This window comes from Typopeltis vanoorti, chromosome 12 (assembly GCF_054136105.1).
Source record: "Typopeltis vanoorti isolate ZY-2024b chromosome 12, IOZ_Tvanoo_1.0, whole genome shotgun sequence".
In the NCBI taxonomy this organism is placed as follows: domain Eukaryota; kingdom Metazoa; phylum Arthropoda; class Arachnida; order Uropygi; family Thelyphonidae; genus Typopeltis; species Typopeltis vanoorti.
Window position 1 is genome coordinate 58,523,367 of NC_143560.1, and position 20,516 is coordinate 58,543,882.

Here is a 20,516-nt window from a genome sequence, read left to right on the forward strand (position 1 = left end):
ATACAATTAAGCAGGTTGAAAGAGCAGATGAGATGATTGTGATGGAGGGCACGAATGACTTGAGAGACAGTGTAAATAGGGTGGCAAGAGATCTGAGATTCATTCTTGAGGTTGTACAAAAGAAAACATAGAGAGGAAAGATAGTGTGTGTGTGTTGCCAGGCATGATAATGATGAGCTGAGTTTATTTATTTATTCGTGTAGGGTTCCCCCCATTCCTCACTTAGGATTGGTTGAGCCCTTCTAATGAGAAATTAAGTATGTATTTTTGACGTAGCCAGTATGTTCACAGGGCCAGTTTGCCTGCTTGTGGGATGAAAAACCCCAGATAAATAGGAGGGAAAACCCTGCTGTCCACACCCAAGACCAGCTAACTTGGCTATGGCTGAGAAAGATCCTTAAGCTCCTCATGTCGTCGACAGGAATTGATCCTAGGATACTCTTTCCCCAGGCATATGGTTGCAAAGCATATAGCCACTAGGCTAACCGCATGGACAAATGAGTTGAGTAGAAGAACAGTAATAATGAATAGCATGATAGCAAGAATGTGTCAGAAGAGAGGATTGGAATACACACACTAGATTCCCAGGGTGGATGGTAGCAGGGTTGGCCTCTTGTGGGAATGAGTGCTTGGGAGAAGGGGGAAGACATCAGGTAATTTTGAGTCCAGTGGAGTCTGGAGAGGATAATGATAGGTATAGAAACAGTGACATTTTCATACTTTATACTAATGACAGGAGTATCTGGAATAAAGGAGATGAATTGGTGGCACTGATAACATCAGTGTGTCTGAAGATTATTGTGATCTCGGAGATGTGGTTGAAAGAAGATGATATAATCACCGGAATAGAAGTAGCAGGGTACAGCATTTTTCGTCAGGATAGGAAGGGAAAATGTGGTGGTGGGAGTACTGTTTATGATAAGTGATGACTTATGTCCTCTGAGAGTGGAGGCTTTGGAAGGCAGTGATACTAATGGTTTTGAAAGTGTATGGTGTGAGGTAGAGATGGGCAAGACAGGATATTTAGTGGCAAGCTGCTACAAGCCAAGGAGCACAGAGAGTGAAGAGTAGGAGATGTTTAGGCAGTTGAGCTTGGCAAGTGCAAGAAGAATGATTGTTATGGGAGATTTTAACTACAGCAGCATAAATTGGGAAGAGGAAAATGCATGTAGTCATAAGGGAATAGAATTTCTAGAATTCTTGAGGGAAAAATGTCTTAAGTAACATGTAATAGAAGGATCATGAGGTTCAAGAGTTTTGGATTTGGATAGCATCAGAAGAGCTGATTATAACTGAGATGACATCTCTTTCCCCAGTTGGAGAGTGTAATCATCTGGGTTTTGACTTGGAAAATGAATAGACATGCAGGAACGTATGTGGAATTATAAGGTGGATGATTATAATAGTCTTAGGTATCAAGTTGGGGAAGTTCCATGGAGTGTGGAATTGGAAGGCTGAGATATCATTAGTGCCTAGGAAATTTTAAAGGAATGTGTATTAGCAGCAATAGTAAGCTGTATTCTACAAGTGAAAAAGAGGACAGAATTTGGTGAAAAGGAGTGGTATGATAAACTTTGTTTCCTAGGAAGAACCTCCCATGATGAGTCTTTTGACTCCATTGTGGCCTGAATAATAATAATAATAAAGTTAAAATTTAGAGGGTATGTTGCAAAGATGGCAAAAACAGGTAAGCAGATTATTCAGATGTTGATGAAGACACCGACTGACAAGCAGAACTCCAATTATCATTCTTCTTCATATGGTTTTAATAAGATTACGCATTGATTACCACACACAAATATGGTCATCTGGATTCCTTGTGGTTGAGGAGATAGTGAAGAAGACCTGGATGACAGACTGTTTGTGACAGGTTACGAAATTTTCTTAATAAGTAGAGAAAGGTCTGTGGGATAAGAAGTTATTTGATAGGCAGAAAAATAGGTGATATAAAGAGAGGGAAGCAACAGAAGCATAAGTTATTATAGGTTTTACAGAATTGCCGCAAAAGTCATTTTTCAGTACATGGCAGGAATTCAAGAACTAGTCCCCTTGGAAATTATATAAGAGTTTGCTTACAAAAGTTATGAGAACTAATTTAGGAGGGTGGTGCATGTGTTGACTAACTTTCTAGAAGCAATTGCTTTGTTACAGAAAGGGTTCAAGGAGAAGTATATTCATATCCTGGTTATGTGACATGTTAATTTCTAGTAGTGAATTCCATCATATAGCAAATCGCTACTTTTTATTTTTTTGCTTATAGGTGCAAGTAATAGGTTAATAACTTTTTGGGCAGCCCTATATGTGTGTGAATAAGTGTATGTGTGAATAAGTAAAGCATTTATTTACATCAGATATGCAAATGAAAATTTTAGATTAATTTTTCCAAATGAAGTTATTCTGAACAGTTTGGCTTAAGGGAACACCTACCCCCATAACTGTTTAAAAGTTTTTCAATTTTGGCAATCATATTACCACATTTATGGATAACTGTAGTATTTACTGACTAACTTTTATATCTATATTTTTAACAACTGCAACAGTTGGAGATAAGTCTAAGCCTGAAGCCCCTCTCAGTGTTTGATATCCCATCATCACTAAATTTAATTATTTTAATCTTAGTATCTAATGTAATTGGTTCATGTGTCTTCTTTCCACTGAGCAATAGTACCCTTTTTATTTTATCTTATGTTATTCTCACCCATGAAAGATTAAAAGGTTATTAGTAAACCTATTGTATATCTCTGCTGTGGGTGGTCTCAGGCTTTCCCCCCCCCCCCCCCATTTTTGTAAATTTTTTGAATAATGATTAGTACTCACATCACATGGAGATGCCTGAGAAAATAATAATCAAATTCTTGATATGTACTTCAAAGGGTGTACAACTGCTTAAATAGGTGCTTAAGCCTAAACTAGCAAATGTAAAAGGTCTGCATTTGACTAGAGGATACTGTGATCAGTGCCTACTGCATGTTTAGGAAGGAAATATTTTTCAGATTTATTGTTGTTGCTGTATGACAGGTGTTCTTGTAGCCATTTTTTGACCGAACCCCCCCTGTTTCTCCAAAGTACAAGCAGAGGCACTCGCACACAACCTGCTAAAGACCAAGGAAGGAGAGGGGGGGGTGCTGTTTATCTTTTGTGGATGATATCAAGGATATTTTGTTGATGGAGAAGAATGTAGAGACTAAACTGTATCTTTTCAGAACCTTTGCAATCTCCTCTGAGATGTTTCCAATGTATGAGTTATGCACTCAGTCTATTTCTTCTGCAGAAACAAATTCTACAAACAGATTGTGTTTGTAGAATTTTGTCAACTGCACTTTCCAATTTGTCACTTGCACTTTTCGATTTCTACTTAGAGCATCTTGAAGACTCCTCTTGACTTCAACACAACATTTCTTTTGGGTATTCTATGTGGATGATGTGTTTGCTACCTGGCCAGAATCGGAAGCATTTCTGCTGACTTTCTTAATCAAAATGAACAGCCTGCACCCACACATCAGGTCTGTATACCTACTGTAAACCTACCTTCACAGGCTGCTATATACACCAAAATTCAGCCCATCAGCCATTTCAAAAAATAGCATTCCTCAAATCTTTGTTCAATAGAGCAAATGTTATTTGGTCCAATTACCCAGCTCTCCAACAAAGAACTGATCACTATCCAGTGTTTCATGATACAGAATTGCTTCACCTCAAGGAAGTTTCAATGCATCCTGGACACATACAAACTTAACCCGTGGGAACCTTGAACCTGTATGGCAAGTCCCTATCCCATACATTGCAGACATATTGGAGGCAATTGCAAGGATTCTGTATAGATACAGTTTAGTCCCTACATTCTACCTTATCAATGAAATCTCCTTCTGCTACCATCCAGCCCTCTCTCCCACTCCCTTGAGTTTCACTGAAAATTCATTGAAAACAGTTAATCAAAATATAGTTTATAGAATGGCAATTCGTTGAACCATGATTTAGCCAATGTAATTCATCAAAAAAAAAGTCATTTCATCAAATAAACATTAATCAATCAACAATTCATTATACGACAGTTTCATTGTAAAAGCAATTAATTGAAAACAATTCACCGATTTAATTCTTTGATGAATTTCTTTCATAATTTATTGAAAGAGTAATTTCCTTGTGAAATATTGTATAAAATTGCTCAGTAATGATACCTAATAATTACTGAAGATGCAGACACTATATAAGTGGTCATCGAGTCTTGTAATAATTATCTGGTCAATTTTTAGAACATTATTTCTGTAAGTGCACATACTAATTCATTGATTTATCTCCACACAAAAAATTAATTGCATTCTCTCATTGAACTCTCATTCAACAAAGAAAACACCAGAGACTTCTATAAAGAACCTTGTATTTTAAAAGAGGAGGTTGAAGAAGCTCTAAAAAAATTCAGAAAAGGGAAAACCCCAGACCACAACCAAATACCAGTTGAACTTCTCACATGTCTAGGACCTGTAAGAATTGAAATCATCAGAAAATGTCCAATAAAACCTGGGAGACAGGAGATTGGCCTGATGATTGGGTAAAATCCATTTTTATCCCTATACACAAAAAAACAAAATGTCAACAAATGCAATAATTAAAGAGCTGTAGCCTTGATCTCACGTACGTGCAAAATTCTTGTCTATACTATTAAAGAAAGACTTAAACAATATGTTGAACAACAACAACTTTCTGAAGAAGGCAGGTTTTAGAAAAGGGTGTAGAACCAGAGATCAAATTTCTAATCTAAGGTACTTGGTTGAAAAGGCTCTAGAATTTAATATTCCTTTGTATTTGTACTTCATTGATTACGCTAAACATTTGACTTTGTCAGGTGGGAGGACCTGTGGAAAATACTAAGTAAAATAGGCATCTCAGACCACTTGACACACCTTTTAAACAGCTGAGAGGATTCAGGCTGCAGTGAAGATGGTGGAAAAGCATCTCAGTGGTGTAACGTCGAGAAAGGTGTGAGACAAGGATGCATGCTCTCCCTGATCTATACAATATTTATGGAGAATACTTTATGAGACAGGCACTTAGGACATGAAGGTGGTTTCTTAGTTGGTGGCAAAAAGACAAATAAACTTAGGTATGCTGATGATACTGTTCTTATTGCCAGCCACAAAGGAGAACTGGAGTCCCTTGTTAAAAGAGTTGAATGTGAAAGCCTGAAATATAAACCAGCTTGGTTGGCCGAGTGGCTAGCCTATCCACTCTCCGGGCAAAAGGCTGTGGGTTGAATTCTGCCATGAGCTTGAATGTTTGTGATTGTCTGAAAATACCAGTGGTGGGCAGTAGATGATTTGGTGTAATTGGTAGATTGAGTGGTAGAGATAGAGTTGTCGAGTAAGTGCCCTTTCTCGATGAGTCTTTGGACTCCCTGGAGGTGTCATATGTAATAATAATAATATTACATAGGTTTAAGAATTAATTGTGATAAAACAAAATACATGGCCATAGATGAAAATGACAATTTTGCCTGCAACATTGACTTCAAGAAGGTGGATGAATTTATTTACCTTGGAGCTCTAAGCACCAAGAGTAGATGTCAACCAGAAATTAAAAGACGAATTACCATGGTGAAGTCAGCAATGGCGTAGTTGCAGAAAATATGGAAAGACAGAAACATTACTATCACCACTAAATCAAGACTGGTCAACACCTTGGTAAGCTGATATTTAAGTTGCAGCAGATGAGTCTGGATATCAGATTGGTCAATTGGATTTAGGATTGGCTGTCCGATAGGTATCAGAGAGTTGTGTATGGTGGAGCAGTTTCAAGGAGGCAGAGGGTTACAAGTGGGCTCCCACAGGGCTCAGTACTAGGACCTATATTGTTTAACCTTTATATCAATGACATTGCCAGTGGATTGCAAGGGGATATTCAGTTGTTTGCGAATGATGCGAAGCTGGGAAGGATTATTAGTAATAGTGCAGATGTGATAGCCCTGCAAAAGGATTTGAATAAGCTAGATAGATGGGCAAATGAATGGGGTATCGGTTTAATGCAGCAAAATGTAAGGTCTTGAGGTTTGGAAAACATCGATGGGATGCTGCATACTCTATGGGAGGAGTTATACTGGAGGAAGTATGGGAGACAAAAGATCTGGGGTTGATGATTGATAGAAACCTGAAGTTTAGGCGACATATTGCAAAGGTGGTGAAGGTAACACAGAGGATTGCTGCAATTATGAGAAGGACACTGACCTGCAGAGATAAGAGGGTTATCATTCCGTTGTATAAGTCTCTGATCAGACCACACTTGGACTATTGTTCTCAGATTTGATCCCCAGGATTTGAAGGGGATAAATTAACTGTGGAAAGGATACAAAGACGGACGACAAAGATGGTTTCAGGACTGTACAAGGATAGTTATGAGGATCGGCTGAGGGAATGTGGACTGCAGAGTTTGGTGGATAGAAGAAGGAGAAGTGATATGATTGAGACTTTTAAACTGTTGAGAGGTGGTTGCAGGGTTGACACTGGGGAGTTCTTTCGCTTGGTTGAACAGCAGGAAGGAGTGATGACAAGAGGCCATCCCTGGAAGTTACGAAAGGAAACTGTGAGCAAGAGGGTGAGGAGTGGTTTCTTTGCGTGGAGGGTGGTTGAACCGTGGAATGCACTGCCTGATGGAGTGGTGAGAGCGAAAACGGTTAAGGAGTGGTATTATATATAATAGACTTTGTGTTTCTTAGGGGGGGGGGACCTCCCCTCGATGAGTCTTGACAGACTTTATGTTCTTAGGAAGGACCTCCCATGATGAGTCTTTTTACTCCATGGAGGCCTGAATAATAATAATAATAATTTTCAATTTTCGTTTATGGTGCTGAATCTTGGACACTCAGCTAGAAAGATATGGACAAGATAAACTGCTTTGAGATGTGGTGCTGGAGAAGGATGTTGAGAGTCTCTTGAATGAACAAAAGGTCTAATGAAAGTATAATAAGTCGACTAAAAATCAAGAGACAGCTATGTGCCATTGTAAATGAAAGAAGTGGATGCCCAACACCAGGATAGTTGGACAAGATTAAAAAGATCACTGGACTTACATTGTAGTTGGCCACTGTCGCAACAAAAGACAGGACAAAATGAAGAGACATTGTGGCTAGGGTAATGAGTCCTCAGACATGAGAAGACCGAGCAAGAAGACAAGAAGATTTATTAATTTACGCTGTAAATTGCAAAATGCTAATATTCTGATGTGAATGATAAAAAAGATGGCATACAACCCTAACGATAAGCACTCCTCAATTTCCAGAACATGAGATTTTGGGAACTACTATGGTTACATTTGTACTTCATATATTGTAGTATATGTGTTTACTGCTGCTTTTCTGTTTATAGTATTTTTTTCATTTATGAAATAGAGCTTGTTTTTTAACTCAAGGTTAAAAAAAATCAGCAACTTAATCTACAGATTAGTCAAAATTAAACTATTCCTGTAGTTTAATCACTTCTGAGGTGTGTGTGTGTGGGGGGGGAGGCAGTTCCAAAATACATCACTGGGGCATTGCAAACACACCAAATGCATGGAATATACATGTCACACGACTCAGCAGTTGGCAGAAGGCTTGAAAAAATGACATGGGATTTTTCCCTTCAATGCTGTCCACAGTGATGGCATTAACCTTTCTTCAACGTACTTTGCTTCTGAAACTGTACAATCTAAACAACTGCAATGCTGTTTCTGCATTCCACAAATTTTCTCACTTGAACAAATATCAATGAGGTCCACTATCTCCATGTGCTCTGAGACAAATGATTAGTGCTTGTGAAGAAATGGGATCACTGGGAGTTAGACCTGGCAGAGGTCGCAAACAAATCAGTTCACAACAAGTGAATGAAGTTGCTACTGCTGTTGTGAAGCAGGCCATGAATAACAGCATTGGTTCCTGTAGTGCACATGTTCTATCAAGACACATAGATGTGTCTTATATGACTGTCTGGAAAATTCTACAGAAGATTCCATTTCTACACATTCAAGATAAGCCTGACACAGGAGTTGCGCCCACAGGACTTTGAAGTTGACTGACATTCACTTTAACATTTCTTGCTCGAATGGAGTTGGATGATGTGTGGCTGCGGATGATTTTTTGAGAAAATTAGGTTCACTTTCACCTGAATGGAGCTGTGAATACCCACAGTTGCTGGGTATAGGCTACACAGAACCTGCATGCAATCCACAAAATTCCTTTGCATTTACCCAAAGTTACTGTATGGTGCAGATTTATAGCTTCATTTATCACTGGTCCATTCTTCTTTGAAGATATTCACCATTCACGTCCTATGTCTTGCTCAGTTACTGCCAAGAGGTATCATGATATCATAAACATGTTTGTTGTGCCACAGCTATAGCAGTGCATATGCATGGATTCAGTCATTTTCATGCAGGATGAGGCCCCTCCACACATCAGTTGATCTGTACAGGAGGTTCTTCAAGAACATTTCATGAAAGCTAAAATGATCAGCCATGTATTTCCTACTGCATGGCTGCCTCATTCATCTGATCTGGCCCACTGTGACTTCTGGCTCTGGAGATTTCTAAAAAATAGGGTTTATGAATCATCCTTATAATTTGTCTGTGCTAAAAGACAGCATAATGCAGCATGTGCAACATAAGTTTTGACCAGCTGCATTCTGCTGTTGATTACACTCTGCAAAGGATGCAGTTTTTGGCATACTGGGAAAGGCAGCACATTGAACAGTATAGCCTGTGAATGCATAATAAAAGTGAAAATGGAAATGTGTTATTTATGCTTGTGTTGCTTTTCTTCTTCTTACATACACACACACAGAAAAATCACATCTAAATTTGGTACATTATGCAGCACCATCTAGTGGTGGGTTTTGAAACTATCTTTTTTTTTTCCTCAGATATCGTTTCTGCATAATACACAATGTATTCCTGCTTAGTGTAGCAGCATTTGTGGGTTACAGTGTGGTGCTCCACAAGGACTTAAACTGGGATACTTTAATTTTGATCACCCTGTATTTTGCAAAGTCCAGCAGTATTCTGGTGTATCAATTTTATTTATCCAATTTTGCTGCTACTCTGTTATAAAATGCAGGTAAATTACTGTGCAGGATCTACTTTTTACAAAGCTGTGCTGAACACTTCAAAGTATTGTATTCCTATACACTGATTCCTGAATTTTACCTTGAACCAACTTTTCCAGTACTTTAACCACCACCCACTGAGCCAATACTAATTGGTCTATAATTTGTTACTTTTATCTTGGAGCCATCTGTATGTAATGGGAATATCTTACTATTGTAGAACACTTCTTTCCACTATTGTAGAACCTTGCTAGAGCTGAGACTTAGATTAAACAACTTGATCAGAGGCCCCTGCCAATTCTCCTGTACATTAATGTACCACACACTGACATTCTGTCTAGTCTCCCACTGCTGTATTCACATTGACTGGAGATACTCAGCATATTTTTCAATGTGTTGAGTATCTCCAGTCTATCTACATCATAATCTCCATCTGGATGATACACCCTTGCCAAGTGATCATTTTAGTAACTCAACTATTTCTTCTGCTTTTATCACCTTCCTTGACATTGATTAAAGTTATCCTTCCACAATCATTCTTCCTCTCACTCACTCACTACATAGCACTAAAAAAATATGGGTTTACTTTGGTCTGCATAGCTAATTTTTTCTTATAATGTGATTTAACCTTTATTTCCTTTATTACCATACTAGTCGCCCTTCTTGTCTACACTTTGTACTGATGTTATGCTGATCACCTCTTTCTTTATATTCCCCTCTACAATGTTTTTGAGTTCCTGCTTTGTATTGCTACACAACCACTTAACTCCTTGCTCCACCTTTGCTACGAGTTGCCTAGTGTTGTACTACTTACCCAGGTAAAATAGTACAACACCATATTCAGTCCTGAAGATATTTTCAGGCACAAACTTTGTTTGCTCTCACTTAGATAAAGGATTAAACTAAATTTATTATAGTCTAACCAAGTGAAAAATAAACTTTCAACATCTTTCTCAAAATCCAGAGTAATTTAATAAAAAAAAAAAAAGGTGGCAAACCTTTTGGCAACTCCTATAGGTAAAGATGACCTTGCTATTGCTTCTGCCTGGTATCTCCAACTCTGGCCCTGGCTCCCACTGAAGAGACCTCAATAAAGGTCGAAACTAGTCTGGGTAGTGGCCAATCCCTTAATGCATAACATTATACATATCCACAAGGAGATGTGTTTTGCATTATGGGAGATACTGGGATAGGAGTGTTGGTGTCTTGCTCCACCTTTGCTACGAGTTGCCGTGTTGTACTACTTACCCAGGTAAGATAGTACAAGACCATATTCAGTCCTGAAGATATTTTCAGGTGCAAACTTTGTTTGCTCTCACTTGGATAAAGGATTAAACTAAATTTATTATAACTCCACATAGTTTATCCTCCTGACTCTGGATATGCAGTCTGATGCTGCTTCTCTGAAACAATCCACAACCACTTCCCATGCACAGCTGATATTCTATCCTTGTTGCTTTTTAAGCCATGGCAGTAATGCAAGCTGCCTCTTAAGTCTGTCATAATGACCTTCTTTGCTTTAACAAACCTTTTCTTGACTGAGAATTACACATTTGGCAACCTCTCAGAAAAATGCTTCATGATCTCTTTCCTCTATCAGAGGCAGAGTGTCTACTATGATTATGTATACATTTTCTAATGTTACTTCCATAACCAGGACTCTTAAACTCCTGATACCGTGCACAACATGTTGTTTCTTGTAATTACTCCTTAGTAACTCTATAAATTCCATTTGCATCTTTCCATGTGTTGTCCTTCCTCCATTCTATGCTGTCTTGCCATAAATACTATTACAATTTCCATACACCCCTGCATTACCCACAGAATTGTGCAAGTCTGGTTTTGTTAGTGGCACTGTGTGCAGACAACATTTGTGTGTTTATCAGTAGAGAGAGGGTGGTCTAGCTGAATGGGTTAACACACAATGGGAAGATTATGAAAACTGTGTTGCAGCAATAGCACTTCACTAGGTTAGAATGCAGTCATGTGTTATTTCAACATGTTAAAAAACACTTGGGATCAATAGGATGTTGTGTATCAGATTGTTAGATGTTATAATGATACAGAAAATATATCTGACTGCCAAAGAACAGGTCGACCACTCTGTGTTAGGACACAACAGCTTGTGAAGGCTGTGAAGGCACGCCTCTGCTGTAATACTGTGAGAATGCAAGAAAGATGAATGTTTTGCAGAGAATGATATCACATATACTAACTAATGACCTGGGGATGAGAGACTATCATCATTCTACTGGACATTTCCTAACACCACAACTTATGTGGTAGAGGGTGATAAAATCAGAGGCACTTCTCTGGCGGTACTTGAACAACAGACACAGAGATATCCAGGTCACAGATGAGAAGATTTTCACCATTGAAGAGTCATTTAACCACCAAAGGATCTGGTATATGCCCTGGATGGTCACATAGTACATGTAATAGAACCCAGGATTCAGAAAGGCCCTTATGCTGTGTCAGTAATGGTTTGGTGTGTGTGTGTGAAGGGGTATCCGAGTTGCCTTTCTGTCAGAAAGGGGTCGAAACTTCTGCCAAAGTGTATCAAGACACCATGCTGGAACCTGTGCTATGGCCCTGAACACTTTGTTTCATGGTAGGCAATGCAACTTTCAACAATATTCGGCCCCTGAACACAAGGTGAGGAGCACACAATAGTGGTTGGAGGCAAACATGCCTGACCACATATCACCATCTGATTGTCTATCTGGAAGTCCTGATTTGAATTCATTGAACTCCAAATTGTGATCAGAGCTTGAGAGAGAGTAGCATGCATGAAACGACACCTCAGCATCACCAGCCTGAAGGTGGATTTGGAGCGAGTAGTTGGCAGCGTTTCCATTGGATATTGTGCGTGCTGCCATTGATACTTGACCTTGCACACTTTGGGCTTGTGTGAAAGCAAAAGGGGGACATTTCACACATTGAATGCTACTATATGCACATTATATGTGCGGTTTGTATGTGCTGAAAGTTGTAAATGATTTACTGAATAGATTAAAGGTTTATGCACAGTTCAAGTTGTAACAGTATTTATGGCTTATATCACCTTAATGCAAGTTTCCCAAATAATTACTCCGCATGCTAATTATCCTCATCTGCCAATGCCTGGCATCCACATCTTCCTGTGGTCTATATTATCCACCAATAATATATTTTTTCCTGTTGGCCTCTATTTTGCACCAAATAGCCTGAAACTTCTGCAGGCTTCGATTTTTGTTGGTTGAATGTCTTCAGCTACCACCTGCAATGCCCATCATCCTTTATCTATTTCTTCTATCCTCTTGGCAGTATCCCTTACATTCTATCTCTGTAACTGTATCATTTTATGTTGACCTGTTTCTCACTGATGCCAATAATTTTTGACCACGTCGAGGTGCCAAGAACTCCTCTTTTTTTATTTCTGACACTTTCTATATTATTATGTGACACCTCCAGGGAGTCCAAAGACTCATCAAGGGAGAGTATGCCAACACCATCGAATGATCGAACCCCTTCCAACTACTCACCGTGCTCAAACTTGCTTAAGTTTTTGCGAGCGATCGATAGCAGAGGCACTAATAATCGACCAACCTTCTTGCTCTTGCTTATTGCCATTGGCAATGCATACAAATTTACATACAGCCACTCATTTATTCCTGTGGTAGCTGAACCCACATTTGACTTTAACCCTTCCCCCCCCCCCCCTTCCATCCCAGTACTTCTAGTTACGCTGATTTTGCGCTTCCAACCTCTCACTGAACAATTGTCTCTCTCTCTCCAGACATCTAACTTCAAAACCATTCAAATACAGTCCATCAGGCACACACATTTCCTTTTGTTCATCAAGTTTATACATTCAAGTTTATTCTTCTATAAACTGCCCTTCTCAATTCATTCATATTATACTGAGGGTAACAGACTTACAATCTTTACTTTCTAACTTTTCTTTTCACTTCTATCTGCAACTTTTTCATATTCACTTGATGAGTCTAAGGACTCATTGTAGTTGCCTGTGATAATATTTTGTCACTGTTTATTTCTCACTTTTCAAAAAAAAGTCAAAGAAACCACTTTGACTTTTTTTCTCTCTGCAGAATAATAATCTCACTAATATTCAATATTCCTCTCTAATAAAGAATGTATTTTTTCACGTTCTCATTTATTACATCTTTTATGATCAAATCTCCATACAATACCTTCTTCTTACTTCGTTTCTTGCTCTTCACATTCCATTTTTCTTTCATTCTCCTTCTTGCCATACCACATAACAGTCATTTTTCATGTTACTCAAGACTCAAATCTGTTTTGTGCTGTGAAGCACTCCATGTAAGCATACTGAGATCTCTCTCTTGTCACTGTCACCTCATCATCAACATATTACCTTTTGCCAGTTCTTTCATGCTCTCATTCATATTTCTTCCACTGTCTTCCTCTCACTTCTTCCAGTACATTCTTTACAACAGTTTCACTACCTATCTTGCCATGCATACTTAATATTAATTATGTCATTTCATTTCCCAACTTTCAACACAATTCCCATTTCTTATACTTGCTCACAGAACTCTTTTGACACACACTCTCTCTCTCTCTCTCTCCTCTAACTTTCATACCATAAACCATTTGCTGTTGGCATCACTGCCAATAGTGAATGGCTATAGCGAATAACGAATCAATGTACATTGAACACCCACACACTACATCACATGAAATCCCTTATGATAAACTCAGTGAGTAAGGAAGCTTGACTGCCTTTTTGCTCATATGCTGCACAGTCTAAAGTCTGTAACATACTACCAGTAATAATTACTAATATTTACTAACATAAAAAGGCTTATCTGCATGCACAATGCTAGCACTACCTATTATCAGTGGAATTAATCTGTACTGTAATATGAAATCCTGAAGATCAAAAAATGAATCCTGAAGGCCTCTTACTGATGGATTGGAATATTCTGCTGTCTTATGATCTTTGATTTTTTTTTTTTTAGCAACAGTTGTCTTTAGCATGTTGTTTTTTCATCACTTCATTGTAATTAATCTGTTTATCAGCAGGATTTTGGGATGGTTGGAATTTATGGGACTCCACAGCTTTTGTATTATGCATGGAGATGCTAAAGAAAAAGTTTAAGGCATCATTTTTGTTAGTATTTGTGGTTGACTTGTTAAAAAAAAAAAAAGCCAAATAAATAAATTCAAAGTTTCAAGCATCTTTGTCTTTGTGTGTGTGTGTATATTCAATTTTATTTTTATTTTTAATCAGGACAAAAAGGGGAACCTTATAACATCCGAGATTTGGTTGGTCGGAAAGGATATATTGGCCCACCTGGACCACCTGGACCAAGAGGAAATCCTGGAATTCGTGGGAGAAATGGTATGCTCATTTTATGATGTTTTTATGAAGCATGACAAAAAAAATCAGAAAAAAACTACTTTTAGCTCAAATTATATCATTGCTGATCATAATTGGCATATATGATGATATAATTTAAAATTGAAGGATATTTATTTAGGTCTTCCTGGGTTGTCTGGAGAAGATGGGCTTTCTGGCATAAGAGGAAAGAAAGGGGATCATGGTGATTATGGCTTTTCTTATAGAGGTGCACAAGGTTTGAAAGGTCACCAAGGTCTACCAGGTGACAGAGGTCAATATGGGCGTCCTGGAATCAAAGGAATAATGGGACAGCCTGGGGTTCCAGGATTCCCTGGAATAAAGGTAATGTTTCACTTACTTAATTTGCTATGTTAACTTAGTAACATATGTCCTTTTCACTTAGAGGAAAAGTGGACCTTGCCTCATTTCCTCAAGCTCATTGTGTGGCAAGTAATTATGATAAAGTTATTCATAATGATCTACACTTCCAATGTTCACAAAAATTTTTTCCAAATCAAATAAAATTGTTTCCGAATATGGAAGCTAATTTATTTTACTTATTTATTTTTTCAAAACAAAGTGATAATTTTTGAACTGTACAAAAAAATAAAAGTAATACATTTTGAATTAGATATTATATATAGCAGCTGCTTTATTATCTGTCAAATGTGTATGTAAAGACCAGAAGTAGCATGAGTAGCTGTTACCATTATCCAGTAATCATTTTATAATAGAAAGTGAATAAATCACTAAGGTACCTGTTTGCTATCTGCCCATTGAGTTATCATATTAGTATCCTTGAATACCTGAATTCTATCCTCAATTACCTTTTCCAGTATTTTTGCTACTGCTTCTGAGGTACTGATTGGTCTATAACTATCTCTCTCTTGGATCTCTCATGTCTGAGGACTCGTGACCTTCCTGATGATGCTTCATCATTTCTTTCTCCCCTGTGCTTCTCTTATTGCTTGTTCTAGTTTAAGTCCAGTGATTCTTGATATTTGGTGAAATCCATCTGTTGGGGTTTTCCTACACGGTTTACCCTGGATGATTTTTTTCCCAGACAGTTGCCTTCCCTTCTACATATGTGTCCAAAATATTGCAGTATTCTCTTTTCATTTATGTTTATCAGTCTTGTGTGGATATTCAGTTCTTCTAGGATACTTTTGTTTATTTGCTTTTCTGTCCAAGACACTCTTAACAGTCTTCTCCAGCACCAGAGCTCGAACGCCTCAATAATTCTTCTGTCATTTTCCAAGACTCAGAAACATAGAGAAAGATCGAAAAAAACTGAGATTTCTACAAGCTTGATTTTTGTCTTTTTGGAAATGTGCCTGTCTTTCCAGATTTTAGTTAAATCAGTCATCGCTTTCTTAGCTAGTGCTATTCTTCTTATTATTATTTCTTTTTTACATCCATCTTTTTTTGTTATTATCACTCCAAGGTAATTGAAATGGTCGACAATTTCAATTCTTTCAACATCTATCTCTTCTGCGTTATTTAAAATCATTATTTTGATTTTATCTTGATTTATTCATAAACCGTGGCTTAAGCTTTCCCATTCTAGTTGATTTAGGATGTATTTTAATTCCTGTTTGCTTGTTGCTATTATCACTGTATCATCTACATATCATAGGTCAGGGATTGTTTTCAGCCACCTAATTTAATGCCTCCATTCCACTTTTCTAGAGATCTTTTCAGTATAGTTTTGCTGTAAAGGTTGAACAGTAATGGTGAGAGTGTGCATTCTTGTTTTGATCCTTTTTCAAATTGGAATGCAGGGGACAATGAGTTTTCAATTCTTACTGTTGCTTGATTTCCTTGATATATGTTCTTTATGAGGGTTATTAGATGGTTTGGTATTCCTGATTCTTACATGATGTCCCATAACATATCCCACCTAATGCAGTCAAAGACCTTGGAGTAATCTATACAGCATAGATAAAGGCTTAAGTTGAATTCCCTTGCTTTTTTGATTATTTGTCTGATGTTAGATATATGATCTCTAGTCCCTCGACCTTTTTCTGAATCCTGCTTGTTCTTCTGAGATCTGATGGTATATAAAACTTTGTAATCTCTCTTTAATAACTTGTAGTAAAATCTTGCTGGTATGTGAGATAAGGGCAATGGTGCTGTATTTTCACAGTTATTGTGATTGTCTTTTTTGTAGATGGGATAATGGTGGAACTAGTCCAGTCATTTGGCCATCTTCCAGATTTTGTTGCATAAATCATACATTCAGTTGACTGCATTCTCTCCAAGGTTTTTCGGTGTTTCAGCTGGTATGGAATCAGGACCTGGGGCTTTCTTTTCCGTTATTTTTTGATTGCTTGTTCTACTTCAATTTTGAGGATCTTTCAATTCTGGGTCTTTCCATCTTATGGCTATGTCATTAGTGTCATTTAAGATCTTGCTGTTTCCCTCTGCAATTATATTAAGTATTGGTTTGAATTTTTTGGTTATATCTTTAACCTTCTTGAATAAATATGTCATTTCATTAGAGTTGGAATATCTTTCTATTTCTTTACAGATGCTTTGGTAGCTATTTTTATCTTTTTGACAAGATTTCTTAATAGCTTTATTCAAGTTCAAGTAATTCGGGTTTTGCCAATCTGTTGTTTTAATTTGTTTCCTTTTTTCAATTAGTTCTAGGGTTTCTATTGTAATTCATGGACTACCATTCTTCTCTTTTATTGGAATGTTTTTGGCTGCAGATTTTGCAATGGTTTGTTTTAGGTGTGCCCAATATGATTCAATGCGTTGTTCCTGAGGTGTGCTGTTTTGTTTCTTGAGCTCTGATTCAATGTCCATTGTAAATTTGTTGTCCATTTGTGAAAAAGTCATATCTTTTGTTACTGTTATTCTTGTTTGCTTTCAGATGGATCTTTAAATTAGAGATTAATAATTGATGACCTGATCCACAGTCTGCACCTGGCAATGTTTTGGTGTTATTGATTAGTGTCCTCCATCTTCTGTCAATTAAAATGTAGTCAATTTTATTCTTACATCAATTCCCAGGTGCTACCCATGTGTATAGCCTCCTCTTGTGCTGTTTGTACATAGTGTTAGTGATTGCCAATTCCCTTTCAATGCAGAACTAAAATAGTTTTTCTCCTCGTTCGTTTCTAATTCCCAGTCTGTATTTTCCAATGATTCCATTTAAGTGATCATCGTATGCATTGAATCCCACCTTAGCATTAAAGTCTCCTAGAACTATCCGAATATCCTTTCTTGTTTCATCCCATAGTTTCATTTAGGTCTTTGTAGAATTCCTCACTTACTTTATCTTTTGCATTTGATGTGGGTGCATAAACTTGTATCAGCGCTGTTAGAATTGGGTTGGTGTTTAATCTTACTGTTAGGATTCTGTCACTGACTGGGTTGTATCCTTTTACTGCATACAGCAGTAAAAGGATACAACAGCAGTAAAAAGGATGGCAACTCCCTTTTCACTGTTATGGTCTGGACTAGAGAAAAACACCTTGTTTCCCTTATGCGTTGTAAAATGACCATGTTCTTTCTAGTGTGAGTTTCAGCCAACCCTAAGATTAGTATCTTATTGTCTTCCATTTCATTCTGTATTATGTCTAGTTTCCCAGGTTGCAGGAGTCCTCTGATGTTCCATGTTCCTATCTTGAAGGTCTTTCTGGTCTATAACAGCAGTGGCCAAATCCCAGATTGCTAACTGCTTACAGCTCTTGAGGTTGTTCTCTGCTGTTCTTAAAGCAAGTCTGGTTTTTCTTGTGCTTATCATAAAAGGCAAAAATGCATGATACACATGTATAATATTTTTTACAGATATATCATTGCATATGCTAACATACGTAATATAAAAAAATGAAGAAAATTTGAATTGACAATATGATACATCATGCATATGAAATTTTTTTTCTGTGTGACAGGAAGACCAACAGGACCCAACAACTGTTGGGTCCTGTTGGTCTTCCTGTTGGTCCTGATTGCCTTGTAGGTACTGTGTTGTGACAAGTAAATGTGTCTTAAAATTGGTTTCTAAGGTGAAATACTGGTTACTTTTTTCAGCCTTAGAAGTGACAGTTACACAACCCCTTAGTTGTTTAAAATGACAGTACAAACAAAGTGTAAGAAACAGAAATATGAAGAGGAAAATAGTTTTTATGCAGGAATCAGCTAGACTTTAAAGCATTAATACCAATAATTAAGACACAACCTAAGTCTTAGACGAGCAGTAAATAACAGCCTAATAATTTGAGTATAATAGTATAATGCAAGTATTGAGTATAATGCAAAACAGACTGAAAGAAGAAAAAAAATGACATAAATGAATGAAACAGAAATTAAACGAAAGCTAGTGAAACTAAGGGAGTGGAAGAATGCAAGAATGTAGAAATGAAAGTTAGTGATAAGGGAGCAAAAGGAAGTATGAATGAGGAAACAGAAATAAGCTGCAGCACAACAAGAGGTAGTAAGACCAGGGAGCAACAGAAAGTGAAATTATTGGAATGCAAGATTTGATGAAAGAGTTATTGAAAATGAAAAATGAAATGAGGATTATTATTTACTAAAATAAAGAGCCAAAAGGCTTCAGTTTGGCGATGAAAAATTTATAAAAATTAAGTGGATATTAGATCCAGCATTATTTCAATGCCAAATATAAAAACTATGAAAGTTTCGTAAAAATAAGTTGACCAGAGAGCTTACGGGAAAACGCTCGCCTGCATTTATGAGTCACTCTAGCACAGACAGCTTTAGAAAACATGCACGCTGCCCAGGTGTCCATATATTCACTTTCTAATTTGGTCCATTTTTCCCATTGTCTCAATTGGTGAAACATTGGTCCCATTGCCTCAATTGGTGAAACATTGGTCCCATTGCTGAACCTAAAAATGGACCAAATTAGAAAGCCCATATATGGATGCCTCGGAAGCATGCATGTTTTCTGTGGTCCATGCTAGGGTAACTCGTAAATGCGGGTGGTGTATTCCCGTAAGCTCTCTGGTCAAGTTATTTTTGTGAAACTTTCATAGTTTCTACATTCTGCTTTGAAATAATCTGTCTGTCTGTTCACTGGGCATCTACAGATGCCGTATGGTCACTCCGATGCTCGATGATGTTCCGCACTAGGCCTCGCCATGTAGTCCTGTTGTTTGCCCTTCTGGCAACCTCAACTCTCTGAAGATCAGTCACTCCACACATGCCATCCATCCATCTCATTGATGGTCTACCCCTGCCTCTTTTTCCAGGAACTTTACCTTCTATTACTGTTCTGAGAAGTCCTCTTCCATCCTTTCTATGTGTCCAAAATATTTTAATTTTTTTCTGTCAATATCCTTAAGGAGCCTTAAAGTTCTACTAATCTTTTCTAACACCCATTCATTTGTATGCCTTTCAGTGTATGATATCCTCAACAGCCTTCTGTAACACTACATCTCAAAAGCAGATATCCGTTTCTTATCTGACTTCTTTAGGTTCCAAGTCTCGCATCCATAAGTTGCTGTTGGAAAAACAACTGCATCCAAAATTCTCAGCTTTGTTCCCATGGAGATAGATCCATCCTTCCAGATTTTAGACAGGTCTCTGACTGTTGTTTTAGCCATTCCTAACCTTTTTCTGACATCTTCTGAACAGCAATTCTTCACATTAATAATAAATCCCAGGTACTCGAACTTGCTGACTTCCTCAATTCTTTCTCCATTAAGATACATTTGTTTCTCAAGAGCTTCTCTGTTTGTTTTTCCTTTGAGAACCATGATCTTTGTCATGCTAGAATTGAGTTGAAGTCCTCTGTTATTAATGATCTTGTTAACTTTTGTCAAGAATTAGTCCTAGTTCTTCCATGTCATTACAAAGGAGTACTGTATCATCAGCGTACCTCAGATTACTGATCAATCTACCTCCTATCGTAATTCCTGTCCTGAGCTCATCCAATGCTTCACGCATGATGTCCTCTGCATATATACTAAACAAGTGAGGAGAAAGTAAACATCCTTGTCTAACACCTTTTCAAACTTGAAGCCAGTCAGTCAATCCAACACCTGTTCTTACTGTGGCTTCTTGCTCCTTATACAAGTTGGCTATCAACCTGATAGTGTGTTGAGGAA

General features: G+C 37.6%; 1 protein-coding gene across 1 annotated transcript in view; it reads left to right on the forward strand.

Annotated features, from left to right (window-relative positions):
- LOC150100817 (uncharacterized) overlaps nucleotides 1–20,516 on the forward strand; it is a 975,156-nt gene that overhangs the window by 538,222 nt on the left and 416,418 nt on the right. Inside the window, exons 22-23 of the mRNA XM_090401910.1 lie at nucleotides 14,326–14,436; nucleotides 14,576–14,778. Coding sequence (XP_090258036.1) covers nucleotides 14,326–14,436; nucleotides 14,576–14,778 — 314 coding nt within the window. The remainder of the gene's footprint in view (nucleotides 1–14,325; nucleotides 14,437–14,575; nucleotides 14,779–20,516) is intronic.